Below are 19,215 nucleotides of genomic sequence, written 5' to 3' on the forward strand. Positions count from 1 at the left end.
AACAGGAACCGGAAGGGTCCAGAGAGGCGTACCCTAGTGGTTCCTTGCTCTCCTCCCTGGACGAGGCTATGGCCCCGGGGGACGTCCATCCTGCGGATGATCTCAAACAGTTCCAAGAGCTGTTTAAGAGGGTGGCCTTCACGCAAGGCATCCAGACAGCAAAGGTGCAAGAGAAACACCATAAGCTCCTCAAAAATCTGAGACCTCCGGCCTCCTCCAAAATAGCAATACCGCTTGATGACGCAATCTTGGAGTCCGCCACTATGATATGGCAGACCTCTGCGACTATTCCGCCTGTCCACAAGAGAGCGGATAAAAAAAAAAAAAATACTTCGTGCCAGCAAAGGGCATGGAGTTCCTGTTCAGACACTCACAACCAAATTCCTTGGTGGTGGAGTCGTGGCAACAAAGATCAAAGACATCTCAATTCAAGACAGGGGGAACAGACAAAGATGCCAAGAAGCTAGAGCTGTTCGGCAGAAAGGTCTACTCCTCCTCCACTCTACTGTTGCAAATGGCAAATTACGCAGCGCATCTAGCGAACCATAATTTCGACAACTACACTAGGTTAACCTCCCTCATGGACTCGCTTCCAGAGGGCAAGAAACCGGTGCTCAAGGCCATCGTGCAAGAAGGCTACGCGGCCTCGAGGACGGGAGTTCAGATCGCCCTGGATGTTGCGGACACAGCAGCACGCTCCACAGCTACGGCAGTGGTGATGCGAAGGGAGTCCTGGCTCCAGACTTCGGGAATACCGAGGGACCTGCAGGCAAAGATCGTCGATCTTCCCTTCGACTCGCAGAAGCTGTTTGCTGAATCAACTGACTCGGTCCTTCATTCCAGTAAAGATTCAAGAGCCACACTTAGGACCCTGGGGATTTACACCCCTCCATACAGAAAGAAAAAGTACTACCCTCAACAAAGACGGTACCAGTACCAGCAACAGCGTCCCCAGTACCACAGGGGTTACGAGCAAGGGCGACATCAACAGCACCAGCAGTACAGAACTCCCAGGCGACGTTCCCAACAGAGCCATGCGTCCTCGAGGCAGGGCCAAAGGCCACAAGTTTGACACACAGATCCAGGGCTGCGCCATCACTACCATCGCACAAGGTCATCCGAAGCGGTTATTCCACCATCGCCTCCGACCATTCTATGACCAGTGGCAAAGGATCACCACAGACAAATGGGTGCTGGAGATCATAGCCACGGGGTACGCCCTCCCCTTCCAGTCGCTCCCACCGCCACGACCTCCACCCAGGCCCCACCTCCAGGAGGCCCCCCACGTAGCGAGGCTCAAGCAGGAGGTAGACCATCTCATGCTCATAGGGGCAGTGGAAAGAGTGCCGGAGCAACTACAAGGGAGAGGGTCCTACTCGAGGTACTTCCTAATGGAGAAAAAGACAGGAGGCTGGAGGCCCATCTTAGATCTTCGAGGCCTCAACCGGTACCTGCACAAGCAACGCTTTAGGATGATCACAATCACCTCCATCCTTACGGCACTAGACGATGGAGATTGGTTCGCAGCCCTCGACTTACAAGACACGTATTTTCACATAACTATCCATCCGGCTCACCGACGATTTCTCCAGTTCATGGTAGGCAAAGAACATTTTCAATACAAGGTCCTACCGTTTGGCCTCTCCTCGGCCCCCAGAGTCTTCACCAAGACCTTGGCAGTGGTGTCAGCCTACCTGCACAGACGGGGTATTTATATTCCCGTATCTGGACGACTGCCTACTCAAAGGGGCCTCGAAGGAGGAGGTACTACGCATGATACGCATCACAGCAGGCACGTTCTTTTCGCTCGGCCTGGTTATCAATCCGGCAAAATGAAAGATAGACCCCACACAGGACATAGAGTTCATAGGGGCACGCATAAATTCTATTACAGCGAGAGTGTATCTACCAGAGACACGCTTTCGGGCCATCAGCTCCCTCGTGCAAGTCATCACCTTCAGCCCTACGGTGCCGGTTCTGACATGCTTACAGCTTCTGGGCCACATGGCAGCAGCGACGTTCGTAGTACAGAACGCCAGGTTACACATGCGCAGCATGCAGCACTGGCTGGCGAGCGTATACAAACCAGCAGCACACACCGTTCACAGGGTGGTGTCGCCCACAACAGAGGTGCGCAAATCCCTGCAATGGTGGGTAAACCCCAAGAACCTGCTAACAGGGGTACCCTTCCACCAACCACAAATATCGGTTTTTCTTACTACAGATGCCTCCCTCATAGGGTGGGGAGCACACATGGGCAAAGAGGTGACGCAAGGGCTGTGGTCCTCCACGGAGCAATCACTGCACATAAATATACTGGAGCTCAGAGCAGTGTTCAACGCCTGCAGACACTTTAGAGACCATATACAAGGCAAAGTAGTCGGATCAGTACAGACAATACCTCCACCATGTTTTATATAAATCGGCAAGGAGGAGCTCGGTCCCGTGCCTTATGTGCAGAAGCAGTCCGGTTGTGGAACTGGTGCATCGCCAACAGTATAACCTTGAAAGCCTCGTACTTACCAGGTGCTCACAATGTGAAGGCAGACCAGCTGAGCAGGCGTTTCGCACTCACGCACGAGTGGCAGATCCATCCCGATCTGCTACGACCGATTTTTCACTCATGGGGTTTTCCCCAGATAGACCTGTTTGCTACTCAACACAACAAGAAGTGCCCATGATTCTGCTCCAGGGCAGGACTGGGATGGGGGTCCCTGGGGGACGCATTCGCGATCTCCTGGAGGGGCCCCCTGCTTTACGCTTTCCCTCCCACAGTGCTCATCCACAAAGTCTTGCAGAAAGCCAGGAGGGAAGGAGCCCGAATGATCCTGATAGTCCCAACGTGGGATTGACAGCAATGGTTCCCCCTACTCCTGCGCATGTCAGACCGGCCACCGATGCCCCTTCCGGTGGCGCCGGATCTGCTCACGCAAGCCCAGGGGTCCATAGTGCATCCACACCCCCAAGGCCTGCGACTACAAGCGTGGTTAATCCATGGCTCAGCTCCCTAGAGAGCACATGTACGGAGGAAGTGCAGCAAGTCCTAGAAAGTAGCAGGAGGACTTCCACCAGGAAGACCTACAAGCAGAAATGGACTCGCTTCATGGCATGGTGTTCTACCAAACAGCTAGCCCCCCTTTCGGTGCCTATGCCTGTGATATTAGAGTATTTACAGGACCTCAAGAGAGGAGGACTCTCACTATCCTCGTTAAAGGTCCACCTTGCCGCCTTTTCGGCGTTCAGACACGAAGAGGAAGGGCACACGGTGTTCGCCCATCCCATGGTTACCAGGTTCCTCAAAGGGTTGGTAAACCTATACCCCCCTCGGAAATCGCTTTCACCTTCGTGGAACTTGCACCTGGTGCTTAATGTGATAACGGGACCACCGTTCGAGCCTTTGGCCACGGTTTCCCTCCGCCTCCTTACGATAAAGACGACCTTTCTTCTCGCAATCACGTCAGCTCGCAGGGTGAGCGAGCTTGCGGCAGTTATGGCAATGCCACCCTGCACTGTTTTTTCCAAGGAGGCGGTAACCATACGGCTGCATCCAGCCTTTGTTCCTAAAGTTTCTTCTGAGTTTCATATTAACGAACCTATCGTTTTACCCTCGTTTTATCCAAAGCCTCATAACTCTAACAAAGAGGCGCGCCTATACCTCCTGGACGTGAGGAGGGCGCTAGCCTTCTATATAGACAGGACCAAGTCCTTCCGGAAAACGGATGGACTCCTAGTCTCTCTCGCTCCCAAATCGAAAGGAGAAGGTCTCTCTTCGCAGAGAATCTCGAAGCACATTGTATCCTGCATAAAAATGTGCTACGAACTCAAAAAGACTCCTTTAGTGGCCACGCCCAGGGCTCATTCCACTAGGGCGGTGGTGGCATCAACAGCCTTTTTCAAGGGCGTTGCGCTAAAAGACATTTGCAGAGCGGCAACCTGGTCATCCTATGACACCTTCGCCAAACATTATGCCCTTCACAGGGTATTCCAAGAGGATACCCGTCTCTCGACAGCGGTCCTCTCGGGGACAAGCTGCACGTAATCCGATTACCCACCTCCTATCTTGGGTTACTGCTGGGTAGTCACCTAATGTGGAGCACCCACGGGGACACTCGAAGAAGAAAGAAAGGTTACTCACCGTAGTAACGGTGGTTCTTCGAGATGTGTCCCCGTGAGTGCTCCACTACCCGCCCATCCTCCCCGCTTCGGATCTCTGTTTAGTGTTTTGCAGGAGCATCCGAGGCAGTTGGTCAAGGAACTGGCGGGGACCGGATCGTGCACGTGGCCAGGAGCGTGCAAGGGAGCGGCGCACACCGGCGCATGCACGGTCCGGCAGAAACTGCTTGGAAGATCCGATCTGCGGCTCCGGGCGAGCCCGACACCTAATGTGGAGCACCCACGGGGACACATCTCGAAGAACCACTGTTACTACGGTGAGTAACCTTTCTTTATACTGTTACACACCATCCCACCTGCTTCCTGCATCCTTCTTTTTCCCAGACTCCACACCCCAAACTGTCCTGCACCCTTCCTCCCACCCAGAGCCCAGTCTGCTCTTGCAACTTCCTCCCCTACCCACTCCTGGTCAGACCCTCACCCCCAGCCTGCTCCTGTTCCCCTACTCAGAACCCCCCTGTAGCCAACCAGGCTCGGGTTCCCCAGAGACGAGGCTGCACCCAGAAGGAGAGTGCTATATTTGGTTTATTGAAAGCGCGTGACACCCGCGACGGGAGCCCCGGAGACGCCGCAGTCACCCATGGGGGGAAACCCGACGCGCCGGAGCTTCGCTCGGGGAGAGGCTCTGTAACAGGCCTCCTAACACTAGCTGATAAAGCTGAGCTCATTAACATAAGATTGCCTAAAATTGCCTATGCATTTCTTATCACTATCTCTTGTGGCCTACTGCCAGTGTAGCCTTGAAATCTTGGCAAGCGCGGCTTATTCTGCAGCTGTTCCCATGGCAGTTTGCAGCTTTCACCTTGCACAGACTGGTCTGTTTAGATTCTCCTGAGGATTCACAGAGGGGTCGATCTGCTCTCATGAGACCGTTACAAAGTCTTCTCGCACCCTACACCCCCTCCTGCCCAGACCCCCCAGTTTCCTGCCCACTCCTGCACCCTCCCTCCTACCCAGACCCCACATTCCAAGCCCACTTCCTGGAAGTCCCCTCCCACACTGAACCCCTCCTCTTTGACCGCACCCCAGAGCTTAGAGGGACTTGGAAAGTATGCTAGTCTGCCCCCACCACACCCCAGGCTCTGGGGCCAGTGTGTGAGGGGAATGAGGGGAGTGCCCTTTTGTGTTGGTTTTTCAGTTGAGGACCTCGTCGGTGAGGGATTGTTTTGTTTTGGGCCTTTGGGCGGGGCTGGTTGTGGGTTTGTGGAGGTTTTTGTTTTTGTTTTTCCGGTTTCTCACTTGTCTGGACCCCGACTGATTTGCCTGTGGGTCAGCAGCCCCCAACCGAAAATGGTTCCCCTCCTCTGCCCTACATAAAGGACAGTAACACATATCTGTAGTTCAAGTTAAATGGTGCTTTACCTGCGACCTAGCTGTCCTGTAAGGGGGCTGGATTGATGCTCCTGAGCTGCTGATGCTCAAGCTGGTAATGCAGTGGGGAGGGGAAGGTGGGCAGCAGCTCAGGACTCCTCTGCTAACCAGACCACTCTGTGTAGTTGGAGTGTTGTTTTGTGCTGTGATTGGTCTCACCCCGCTCACACTTGCCCTAGGCTAGCTCCAGTAGGACAACTCCAGTGTGCTAAATCAAGTGAACTCTTCCAGTGATGATGAGCGCTGGGTTCTGGGCTTAGTCCCTGAGCGACCGGCCTTTCTGCGACGTTGTACAACCCAATGTTTGGTTATAAATATTTACTATATATGCAAGAGTCCTTAGGGTGAATCTCTGTTCTGAAGAGGTCATCACACTCTCAGGCCTTCTTCCATATTGCTTAACTAGAGCCACGGTGATGCTAGGGCAGTTTCACATGGCACTAACTCAGCAGTCCACCATATCTGCCAATATAGGAACATTTTCTTTGGGGGCGGGATGGGGGGACATATCTCCAAATTGGCTAGGAGATGTTTTAAGCAAGTTCTCCATCTGCACAGTTGGTTTCTGATCATTTTTGTGGCCTGAGCTAAAGCAAATGATTCTTTGGTATGTACCTAGGACTCGCTATACGTGTTTTACCCACAAAGTGGACAGGGGGAATTTTTAAGCTTGTTTGTCTCTTGATGTCTAGGTGGAGCCAGTTCTTTGTGGTTTTCAGTCCTGGCAACAGGCTTAAACTGGTTTACATCAGTTTTACTTCCTTCTCAGAACCCTGCTCTCTCTCTCTCTGCCTTACATCCTTGAGTGAGGCTGAAGTTCTTTCAGCAGCTGAAGGCTGGCTCTGGATGAGGGTGGTCAGTGAAGCTGCCCAGACTGGACTTGATGACCTCTGAAGGTCCCTTCCAGCTCTATGAGAGAGGTGTCTCTCCATTTATTTATTTAACATGGAAAAAAATAACCTTGTGCAATTCCAACCATTTATGGCCAGAGCTGGAGAACGGGAAGCCTCAGCTAAATAAAACTGCCTGCTAATTTGCAAGCTGTGGCTATAGGCTATGGACTTCAATCCCTCCTTTCCATTCTGCAAAGACTGCAGTGTTCCCCTAAAACACCCACTATAGTTGCTTTAGAGGAATGCTTGTACTCTCCCATTTTGGAGGATCAACATGTCAGCCCTGCAGCATGCCTGGCCAGTGCCAATGCAGATTTGTGGCAGTCCAAGGTCACTTTTACAGCTGGAGCTTTGACCTGACATCATGGATCCTGGGAATCCAAGAGCTCTGTTTTTATCATTGGTTTTCAAGAAGGCAGTGATCTTTTGTTTGAGATGTGGACTTTACCATGGAGCTATATGTGGTGTACCTGGCTACCCTTGGAAAGGAAATGTGGTTTACCTGCTTACTTACCAGTGTTCCTTGCAAGGAGTATTATTATTTCATTGCTCTGTAGGCCACATGGGCTTCCAGTTTTTCTGGCTGCAAATCAGGAGTTTGGTTTACGTCTCTAAAGTCCTGCATAGTTTGGGAGCTGGCTGTTTTGGGAGCTCGCTGTTTTAGGAACTGCCTGTTTCCTCATACTCCGTCCATGTAGTTCTGAGCTGTCAGATTTGATTTTCTGACAGTTCCAGTTTTGTGTGTTCCTGAGGCTGGAGGGCTAGTGTTTTTAGTGGAATACTCTTGGGTGTTGAATTGGCTTCCATGTTGGTTCCACACAGTCAGATGTGGGCATTTGGAACATTGTCTGTCTGCTCTGGCTTTTTCCCTGGAGGTGTGTCTGAGTTTCTCTTGTGGTTCTTAGTTACAATTTTGTCAGTATACCTTGTTTTAAATTTGGGGAGGAAAGTTTATTGTGTAAGTGAGCCTAGAGCAATGTTTTATTAGCAGGTAAGAGCTTAACTTGAATGAGTGACTCATACAATTGGCTTGTGAACATACATTTTAAGATACTGTTTCTGTGGTTTCATCTTTTTTACTGTACACTCAAGGGCTACAGCAGAGTCGCCAACTCAGGACAGATTTCATTGCCATTGTAGTTTTCCAATGCTGGTGATGCGGACACTTGCTCTGGAATGCCTGCCTCTTCCTGCCATGTCCCTTTATCCAGTGATCAAAAACTTAAATACTTAATACACTTACTACCAACAGATATGTGGAACACAGTTCTCAGATCTGTTGGTTGCTACAGCATCTATAAGCAAATGTTGTCTATTTACTGAAAGTAGTGGGAGTCAGAAATTATATTCTGCTTCCAGCTCTGCCACTGACATGCAGCTGACCTGAAGCAACTCCCCTAATGTCATTGTGTGCCTCAGTTTACCCATCTGTAAAATGGATAGTAACTTATACCTACCTCAACCAGGATGTTGAGATTTACTGCTTTTAAAGCATTTTTGGATCTTAAAAGTGTTCTCTATATTGAAAGTAGTGGCATTCTAAAAATTGCATAGTTGTATGAACATAGAATTGAGGAATTTGGTAAAGAACAGAGCTGTTTTTTTCCATTATTTGTGAGACAGTGGAATACAAAAAACTATGCATATCAAAATAATGGGGTGGAGGGCATAAACTAACTGTGTTAATGTTTTTGTAACAGTGCTATAGTATAAAACAAAAACCTATTTTATACGTAAATTGTAGATGAAAGATACAAAATTAAAAACAGTATTAGAATAGGTAAATCTAGTACATTTAGCATTAAATATACTAAAATGTTTCAGGTGATGTTTCTTATTGTTAGTAATATTCAGAACTCAGGTATGTTCTTCCCCTTTTCAAAATGGGTTACAAACTTTAAGTAAGCGTCTCGGTGACCCCATGAACTAGGAAAATAAGAATTATTAACCCCATTTTTAGAAATGATGAAGAAGGGACAGACTTAAGCCAAATCTTTCAAATGTAGCTGATAATTTTCGATGATTCAAATTTTTAATGCCTACCTGGAGATACTGTTGGCCTGATTCTTCAGAGGTTGTGTGTGCCTGCTACTCCCAAATGAAGTAACGCAGAGCTGCAGCAAAGACTCAGTAGGTTTCTTAAGCTGGGTACCCAAAGATTTGAGACACTGAAAATCAATGGCCATATATAGAAAGTTTTTGCCTTAGTGGCCACAGTGGTAGTCATACAGTTGGACCTCAAAGTTGCACACTGACCAGTCAACTACATATCTCATTTGGAACCCAGAAGTATAGAATCAAACCGAAGAAGAGCCCAAAAGAAAAAAAAAAGACAAATACAGTATAATACTGTATTAAATGTATACTACTACACAAATAAAGGGACAGCAGCATTTTTCTTCTGCATAATGAAGCTTCAAAGCTGTATTGAGTCACTGTTCAACTGTAAACTTTTGAAAGAACAACCCATAACATTTGCTTAGAGATATGAACATTTCAGCGTATGAACCACATCCATTGCCAGCTTCATAACTCTGAGGTTCTACTGTTGTTGGAATTTAACGAAAATTCTTGGCTTAGTCTGCTATTTGGACTCTCCTGTCAAGCCCCACTCTCTTGTTTGTATCTCTGAATGCACTAATGACACAATGTCCTTAACTACTACTCGCAAAAGATCTTTTGCCAAGTGTTCTCTAACGTAATAGCAGGTACTCTGAATTCTGTGAATGAAATCATGCTTTTACTGATGGGAACCATGTGTAGGGAAAGGAGAGAACAGTATTGTCTCAGCCATGCATGTGGTACAAGAGATGCTTAGCTGGTGTAGATTCACGATGTTTCAAATTGGGCCTGGGTAAATAACCAGGCACAGCTTATTGCAGTCCCTTACAAAACACGTATTTTCTAGGAAGCAAGTTTAATTGACCCATCTTTTTAAAAACATGTATTTTGAGACACTTTTTTCTTTTCTTTTCTTCCCAAACAGAAAGAGAATTTGACCCAAATAAACACTGTGGAGTACTGGATCCTGAAACAAAGAAACCTTGCACAAGATCACTCACCTGCAAGGTACTTTTCTCAGAAGATAAAATATCAGATGCTTTGTTGTAGTTTAAAATCCCACCACGGTAATGTGAGAGGTCATACCTGCTCCTGTCTTACAGACAATGGGTATGGTATTCAGACACTGTTCACAGGTAATTCTTGCTAAAGTAATTCTATCTGTTTCTTTGATGAATCAGAGCATCTACATCATTCCACTGATATTTTTGACAAAGGTTTTCCTTGTCATTTGTGATATGAAGGGCATTACACTTTCTTTATATGCATTCAGTAGTGTTGCTTGAAACACCTGATTTGCGGTTAATATATGCATCAGAGCTGTTACATGTTCTACTTGTAGTTGAGATGAAATTCATTTTCTTTTAAATAATTTGAGAGCTGCTTACATGGCTGAAAAAACAGTGTAAAACACAGTATGGAAACACCTGTATCTACTGCTGTTGGTCTGTAGGGGAGAACAGGGCAATGTGCTTGACTATCTACCTTTATATGTATTTATACGTATGCCAGTCTAACCAGACCTAATTATTTATTGTAGATTCAGAGCTGCGATTACTGTGTTCTGTAGAATTTAAGTAATATTATTGGGATACTATTTCCTGTCTTGGAAAAGGTACATGGATAGTTTCTGTTACGAAAACTGTCCCTAAAGATAATTTTAAGGTAAATTGGTCACATCCTGAGAATAATTATTTGAATGTATCAAGAGCAAGGTGGAATAAAACCTTTTTATTGCCATCACTGTACTAAAGTTGTTCTAAGTGGAGTTGTGTTTCAGACATTTCCAGCATATGGAAACAATTTTATACACAAATTCTCTTTAACCACCTTATTTTTAGACTCATTCACTTAACCATCGACGAGCAGTTCCAGGCCGCAGAAAACAGTTTGACATCCTTCTAGCTGAACACAAAGCTCGATCCAGAGAAAAGGACGTTGCAAAAGACAAGGAGCATCCACAGGCTATAAGGGAACCCCATCAGAACCATCCCACACCTGTACAGGATTCTTTGTCAGGATCTTCACTGACCTCTGGGCAAGAACCTAAAGTAACAATTCATGCAAAAGCTAGACTACCCAATTCTGTACTTCCTAGGTGAGCAATCATCTTGAACGCATGAATACTGTAGTGTGAAACTTCTATAGCAAACGTCACTCTGTCGTGTGTACAGGTAATGCTATATTTGTGCCACCCTTGTATGGAGTGTTCCATAATCAAATATTAATATAGGGCCCCTCTCAGGAGCCGGAAATAGGTGACACTAAAGGTGGTATTTAAAATCACGGGGGTCTGACTGGAGCAGGGGAGCTTGACTGTCAGTCACAGAGTATCTGACTATTCCAGCTAAAATGGCCAGTAGAAGAGAGCAAAGTTAGGATTCAAAAGAGGCTCACAAATGGGTTTTAGAATCATTTTTTGAGTGAATCAGGGCAACTCATGTCTCTTGCTTAAGGTAAGTGGCACCTTCATTCACAAATAGACCCTGTTCACCTTACTGGGACTGCTTGCACAGGGAGGTCCACTTCACCGTAAATCAAGTGATCAGCATCTGGCCCTTAGAACTCGTCATTCAGGCTGTCTGGCTGTAGCTCATCATTTCTTCTTCAGGTCTCCTTTGCAACCGCAAGGGCTAAAAACGCTTACCCAGAACAGAAACCCAAATTCTAAAGAAGCTGACGAATCTTGCTGCCAGCTCTGGCACCCTGAGAGCTCTGCTAATGAGCTGGGTGGCTGCCCAATCATGCAGCTTACAGGGAACACTGGTGGATGAGGTCAGTCAAACCGGGCTGAACCATGCTTCTTTTTTAGTATTTTATATTTCACTGCTTCTGAGAGGCCTCATTCAGGATGGGCTCCCAGTTACATGGTATCATACAAACACATACAACGATAGTGTCCAGACCTCAAAGAGCAGCACGCCCTCTAAAATAAGCAAGTGGCATATGAAGGGTGCAGGAATTTAGGTACAAAGAAAGATACGGAATTTTTGTGTCCATGTCTGCACTCGCCACTTCAGAAGTTATGCTGACTGAAATAAATACCTGTGGCTCCTTTCTGCTCCTCAAGCCATCAGTAAGGGGCTGATCCGGGCAGATGATGCTGACATCAGAGAGGGGCGACAACAAGGAGATGTGCAGAGAGGCAGGGAATGTCAGAGTTTTGAAGAGATGTAAAGGCTTACGCTTATGGTGGTGAAAGCCCACAGAGGTTAAAAAGAAAGCTGAAGTGGTCAGAAAAGGTGAGGAAGATGAGCTTAGCAGTTATGGTTTAGGTAGTTCTAGAACATAAGTACTCATTTCTGTTGGAGTGCCTGCATGTACCTTTAGTGACTATTAGCGCTTCTTGTTAGGGTCTGACGAAGCAGGTGTTTCCCTACGAAAGCTTATGCTCCAAAATATCTGTTAGTCTGTAAGGTGCTACAGGACTTCTTGTTGTCATTCAGTGTAGTTAGAGATATAAGCAACTCCGTGAATTTCTATAAAACAGAGGCAAATTGGCTGCAACTAGTGACATGGGGGGTGGACTGCTTCCTGTTACCTCATAATTTTCATCAACTCCAAAGTAATTTTAGAGAAAAATGTGTCCAGTACTGTTTTTATTGTAAGCACTCAACAAATATGCTAAGATGGTTGCTTCTCTAAATCTACATTTGGTCTCTGGGTTGGTGCAAATGGGACTTCTCCAAATCAGAGAATACAAAACTGAGAGAGAAAAAATTTACCAGTAAATTCATTTGACTAGAGAAGAAGTGACAAAATCAGGCTGCTAGTTACCACCATTTGTTTCCCTCTGCCTTCAAACTAGCATACATGCACACTTGTCCACATAAGGTACAAGTGTTCACTATGGGCATATCTATACCTACCACAAAATCAGTGCTGTGGCAGTCAATCCCCCGGAGTTGATTTAGCAGGTCCAGTGAAGACCCATTAAATTGACTGCCATTTGCTGTCTTGTTGACTTCAATATGCCACCAGAACAAGAAGTGTAAGGGGAGTCAGTATGAGAGTTTTCTCCATCAGATCCCTACACTGGAGACCTCAGAGCAACTTGACCTAAGGTACATCACCTCTAGCTATGGAATTCAGATAGCTGGATTTGTGTACCTTAGGTCAACATTACCTGTACCTGCTCTACCTCTGTGACTTCCGCCAACAATTATTTTTAAGCTGTTTTTGAAGCATGTATATTTGTTGCCAAAGAAGGCACTACCAGGCACAGGTGGAGAGGTTGTTGTGGGAGGAGAAGCTAGCATAAAGCCTGATTTGTTCTGGACAGTACTGATTTGATTTTCATAAAGTTTTAGAGAAAGGTCAGCTAAAGATGCCTACTGGGAAAATCCTACTGTGTACAGCTATCTAGTTTTACTTAACTACCTAGAAATAAACAAAGTCAGGCATATTATACCATTTACTAAGCTAATTGACCTTCTGGTAGGAATTTCATAGTAAACAAAATTGCAAAACTGGACTTTTGGTTTTTTGGCAAGTAGCAGAGTAATCGTTCCCTGTGACAGCCTTTTGGTTTCTCTGCCATTTACTGTTTGTGGTTTTATTCAACTAAAATTTCTTTGCCTTTCATAGCTCTTAAACTGGTCCTTTTTTGAGCCCCATCCAACTTAAATTGCATGGTGAAAGGCTGAATTGTAAAAGTGATTTAATTAAAAAAAAATCTGCTTAATTACACCACGTCATTTGTATGCTGCTTACGCTGTTTTTTCTTGTGCCATTTACTTTGGAGCTTGAAGGGATGTTGTGCCCTACAGTTTGGTTTTTGGCAAGCTGATTATGGAGCTTCTTCCAAACATTGAGACTGTAAATCTTTTTTCTCCTCTTAGACCACCATCTGCAAATAGTGTAACCAGCAACAGTTCTTCAAACCACAGTGGCTATGTGCTAGAGCCACCACTGCCTTCCATGGGAGGAGATTTAACCGGTAGATTGTCCAGTGATGAAGGAGAAGTGGAGGGGGCTGAAGAATCGGAGAAATTAGACTGTCATTTTTCTGGACACCATCCAAGACCTCTTGGGGTAGGTTTGTCTTCTTAAAGCACTGCTGCTCCTACTGTTTACGCAGTGGTGTGTGTGGCATTCTACAGGTGTGTAAGAAATAAGGAGCCTGTGTTCTAAAACATTTGGTCTAAGTAACACAAATATATCTGATCAGGATGGAAGACAGTGATGGGTAAAGAAGGAAGGGAGAGACAAGATGGTGCATGTGACATTAATATTTGCAAAATTTTGGGCAAAATAAAAGGTCAGTTGCAGGGGAAAAAGAAAAGTTTTAGGTTGAGAATTCCCTTTCACCAACATCAGTATAAACCAAAAGTAATTCTCTTGTAATGAGCTGTTATGCTTGTGTGAAACTGGCATGAGAGAACAGTTAACCTTTATTATTTTAGGAAGAGCTAACCTCTTAGGTTAAATAAGAGCATGTAAATCTCATTGAAAATCTCATAGCAACAAAAAAGCTACCAAGTAATTAAATTGCCGTATATTCTTAGAGTATGTGTAGTCTCCATTGGAGCAGTAACACTTCAGAAGTGCTATTTTAATGAGTGTACTTGTAGATTGAACTCATTGCCTTATTATTCATTCTGAAAATGGAGTGTCCTCTCCTGAGTGCAGCTTAACCCATCTGCTCTGGTAGCCGTCTGCCTTAAGTGTATGCAAATCTGGCTGCACCTGTTGTCTTTTTCCTCTAGTGGCTCTAAATTTTATTGTTACTCACAAGTGCAGCCATTTGGCACCAGCACTGAAGAGTGTATCTGTACAGTGAAAGCAGTAATCAGAGAATTCTTAAACTCCTGAGCAGACAGCTCTTGTAAAAATCAAGATGGAAGTTTTCATCAATTTATTTTCTATACAGTTTGTGCAATTAGAGAATGCGCTTATGTATCACACCATAATAATGCACTGAAACAGTATAGTGACTGCAGCATAATCAAGGCCAGGGGTCGGCAACCAAAATAGTAAGAAGAGACAATTTTTCAAATTCAGTAAAAAACTCAGTAATTCAAGAGCCACAATTGCATGTAAATATGAAATGGTCAAACCATACATTTTGTGATCCCTGTTCTCAGAACAGCGCACATAATGATCTATAATGCAACGCATGTTTACTTTAGGATGTTCATGCACTTTTTACATATTCTGTTTCCTCGCACTTTACGTGTGTGTGTGTGTGTGTGTGTGGGCGTGCACCACTATCTTCTGGACTTTCAATCTTACCTACTTTAATTATGCCAATTTTACTTCACATTTAATTTCCATTTTCCTTCTTAAAATGCATGTTGCCCTTCTCAGCAGGTATGCCGCAAGCTTCCTTTTCCTTTTCAAAATCAAGGTATAGATACGGTATCATAGCCCACAATACACTGCACATATTAGAGGGAATTATCAGATATGATTTGCTTTTTAGATATGAGTTGTTCATTGTTGGGCTTTTAAACATTCACAATTTATGAAAAATAATCAGGAAGGTTGTTTGTGTTCTTTTTTGTTTTGTAAAAACTGTACAGTTATAGTGTTGGGAGCCACAAAGAAGTCCTTAAAGAATTGCATGTGGCTCTGGAGCTGCAGGTTGCAGACCCTGGGTGTAAGCCTCAGACTTTAATGTACATAATTTCCATTGAAGGAAAGAGAGATTTTACCTGTTCTTGTGGACTGGGCACATAGATACCCCCAAAATAGCAATAAGTAGACAGACTAAAAGCATGGTAAGTTTTCAGTGATACCCTTTCTGTGACTTTTTTTTTTTTTAAACTTGTCCCCAAATCTAGAGCAAATACATCCTGTCAGGTGTCTCCTGTAGAATTTCCAGAGGGAGGTGGTGTCCGCAAGTCAGGCAAGCTGAGAGAAAGGGGTATCGTGCAGGACATACTGATGGCAGCACTTTTTCTTCTCTTCCTGACATGTCAAATATTCAGTTCCTTCATGAAGTGGTTTATTGAGGACAGTGCTACAGATCTGCCTTGTCTTTAGGAAGATTTTTATTCTTGCGTAATCATAGACTCACAGACAGTTACGATTGGAGGAGACTTCAGGAGGTCATCCAGTCCAATCCCCTATTCAAAGTAGGAACAACTCCAAATAAATTATCTAGACAGGGCTTTAAGGCAAGCCTTAAAAACCTCTAAGGATGGAGGTTCACCACCTGCCTGGGCAACCCATACCAGTGCTTCACCACTCTCCAAGTGAAATATTTCCCTATTGCAACTTCTTATTCAATCATCTGCCACCACTGAGATTAGCAGCTCCCATCCTTGAGGTAGCTGAAAGCAGTTACCAAATGCCTCCTCATTCTTCTCTTATGAAGGCTAAATAAACCCAATTTCCTCAGGCTCTTCTCATAAGTCGTGTCCCCCCAGGCCTCTTTCCAGTTTGGCCACATCCTTTTTCATCAGCTTCAACCAGAAGGGAATAATCACTTCCCCCAGTCTGCTGGCAGTGTTCCTATTTATGCAGCCAAGTATACTTTTAGCCTACTTGGCAGCAAGGGCACATTGTTGACTCATATCCAGCCTCCATCCACTGCTATCCCCAAGTTCTTTCCTGCAGAACTGCTGCTTAGCCAGTCAGTCCCTAGCTAGGAGATAACCTGTAGCAGTGCATGGGATTTTTCTGTCCTAAGTTCAGGACTCTGCAATTGTCCTTGTTGAACCTCGTCAGATTTCTTTTGGTCCAGTCCTCCAATTTGTCTAGGTCAGTCTCATCCCTATCCATGCCCTCCAGCATATCTTCCACTCCCTCCCAATGAATTATGGGATTTAACATGCATGGAATGTTATAGCTGATTGAATTGTGTTATCAGGGATTACTTTTGCTAACACTGCAGCTCAGGATTTACATGTTGTGTGAAAGAGAGAGTACAGTTCTGGTATTAGTATCTAGCCCTTAACATACCCAGGTAAGTTGTGTCCCCAACAACAAACTGAAATGCTAAACATACATCATGCAGGAATGTAACTGGAGATATTTTCCTATGTTCATAGTTGATATATTTGTAGTGTGCAGGTAAATGTGTGCGTGTGGGTGGTGTATAAAAACATAAAGGTGGTATTCTATACATTTTGTACTAATTTATTAATCTGTTAGCAAAATTAAAATATCTTTTTTCTTTCAGTTTTGTTCATTTGGTAGTCGCTTAATGGGACGAGGGTACTATATATTTGACAGACGATGGGACCATTTTCGATTCGCACTAAACTCCATGGTAGAAAAACACTTGAATTCACAGATGTGGAAGTAAGTGAGAAATTTGCACCATATGGGGTTTTTTTTATTCTTTTATAATAGTTAATGCTTACAGTGTTCTAAATTAACAACTTTCCTGATAGGCTTTTATAAAAGTAACCTCTCATATTCGGTAGTATTGGTTATGGGAATACAATTTTATTCTTTGTGCTCAAGAAATACAACTAGCCTTTAGGAGCTTACAGCAGAACAAAATAATTTTTAGTCTCATTCAGAAGCAGATTTCTATTTGGTGGCTACTGCTGATCTTAAAAAAAGAGTGCCAGATGTAGGTTCCTTGTCCCTTTCTACTGCTAGGGTAGCGTAGTTCCATTAGCCTTCTTACTGCTGATGTGTCTTGCTGTACCACGCATTTCCCCAAATATTTCAGGCTGCTTCATGCAGATGTGCAATTTACTGCTATTGAAGTACGAAAGCTTGGCTTGGCTGACTTACCTTGTAGCCTGGAAGAAATTAGGCTGTTGTGCTGGGAGACAGAGTTTGCAAACAATGGGCTTGTTGCCCCAGGTATTAGTTTCTTGCATAGCTCAGGTGAGGAGATAGCAAGTGTTTCTCATCTCCCAGTAAAAATGAAAAAGCAGTCATGTAGCACTTGAAAGACTAACAAAATAATTTATTAGGTGATGAGTATTCATGGGACAGACCCACTTCTTCAGATGTGTAGCCTTACTAGAACAGACTCAATATATAAAGCACAGAGGTCCAAAACTTATCAAGGTTGGCAAATCAGATAGAAAAGCAGAAAGAGAGGGGTGTGTGGTGGGGAAATTAAGTGTTAGGTCAAACATCAGAGTACATGGAAGAGTCCTTATAATGGGTCAGGTAATTGCTGTCCCTGTTCAAAGCACGTGTTAATGTGTCGAATTTGAATATGAATGTTAGTTCTGAACATTCTCGCTGTAGACGGCTGTTAAAGTCTCTTTTCTGCAGAACACAAACTCTTAGGTCTTTAACAGAATGGTCCACTCCATTAAAGTGCTGGCTGTCAGGTTTGTGTATATGGAGATTTTTGATGTCTGCTCTATGTCCATTTATTCTTTGGCAAAGAGTGTTTGCAGTTTGCCCGATATATATAGTGTGTGGGCATTGCTTGTGCATGATGGTATATATGACATTAGCTGAGGAACAGCAGAATGTGCCCCTGATTCTGTAATTAACTTGGTTAGGTCCAGTGATAGTATCTGCAGAATAGATATGTGGACAAAGTTGGCAAGGGGCTTGTTGCAAGGAAAAGTTCCGGGATTAGTAGTATTGTGGTATAGTCTGTGGTTGCTGGTGAGAATCATCATAAGGTTAGGAGGTGGTCTGTAAGAAAGAACGGGCCTGTCACCTAGGGCCTTCTGGAGTGTGGCATCATGATTTAGGATAGGGTGTAGGTCGTTAATGATGCGTTGCAGTGGTTTGAGTTGGGGGCTGTAGGTAATAGTGAGTGGTGTTCTGTTGTTGGCCTTTTTGGGCCTATTTTGGAGGAGTTGATTTCTGTGTATTCATCTAGCCCTGTTGATTTGTTTCTTTACTTCTCCCGGTGGATAATTTAAACCTTGAGTCTGTTAATCCCTGAAGGGTGTAAACACACCGACCCTAAAAAGTTACATCAGAGAGGCTGATACAGTGGAGTGTATTTCTGAGGAGAAATTGAATGAATTTAAGAAAGCTAAACTTTAGGCTGAATGGTAGGAAAAGGCCATGTAATAGTTTCTGAGGAGCAGTGACAGAATCCCAATTTCTTGGGACATTCAAGGTGAGGCTAGATAAAGCAATAGAACATAATAGAGTTGGCTGAATAGAAAAAATGCGATATATACAGCTACTTTCACTGCTAATTATTAAATAATGTATCCTCCAAATAGTATTCCACTAACTAGAGCTGATTAAATAACACAAAAATTGATGAGTTATTCAACAAAAATCAGTGAAATTCATCAAATAGCTGTTTGACTAATCCTAGCCCTAAAATGGGCTGTAGCGACAGTCCTGTACTGATGGAATGATGGATTGTGTGACCTAGTAGGTCCTTTTCATTTCTAACTGTACTGGTGCTGTGCTTCACCACTCAGAAACTGGCTATGTGCCCTCTTTGATCTGGCCTGTAAATTCAGGTTAACATTGAACCGTCCCACTAATCCAGCTTTATTTATTGGAAAGAAAAGCAAGTTTAATATTTTAAACATTATGTTCAGAAGTTGTCATGATTCAGCTTTTCTCTGGGTATTTTGTAAGGTAAGAAAGTAACTGTGAAACTAAATTTGTAATGAAATTATTCACTTTTTCCATGCCAGTCATGATTTTAGAGACATCTATCATACTCCCCTTTAGTCTGCTCTTTTCTAAGCTGAAAAGTCCCAGTCGTTTTAATCTCTCTTCGCATGGCACCCGTTTCAAACCCGAGTCCCTTTTGTTTCCCTTTTCTGAACCTTTTTCAAAGACCATATATCTTTTTTGAGATGAAGCAACTACA

The 19,215-nt window shown here is 44.4% G+C and overlaps 1 protein-coding gene across 6 annotated transcripts in view; it reads left to right on the forward strand.

The window, feature by feature from the left end:
- ATXN7L1 (ataxin 7 like 1) overlaps window positions 1–19,215 on the forward strand; it is a 199,166-nt gene that overhangs the window by 160,742 nt on the left and 19,209 nt on the right. For all 6 annotated transcript variants that reach the window (XM_074984152.1, XM_074984153.1, XM_074984154.1 and 3 more), the window contains 4 exons: window positions 9,424–9,506; window positions 10,340–10,596; window positions 13,340–13,532; window positions 16,627–16,748. In XM_074984152.1, coding sequence (XP_074840253.1) covers window positions 9,424–9,506; window positions 10,340–10,596; window positions 13,340–13,532; window positions 16,627–16,748 — 655 coding nt within the window. The remainder of the gene's footprint in view (window positions 1–9,423; window positions 9,507–10,339; window positions 10,597–13,339; window positions 13,533–16,626; window positions 16,749–19,215) is intronic.

This window comes from Carettochelys insculpta, chromosome 1 (assembly GCF_033958435.1).
Source record: "Carettochelys insculpta isolate YL-2023 chromosome 1, ASM3395843v1, whole genome shotgun sequence".
Classification (NCBI taxonomy): Eukaryota; Metazoa; Chordata; order Testudines; family Carettochelyidae; genus Carettochelys; species Carettochelys insculpta.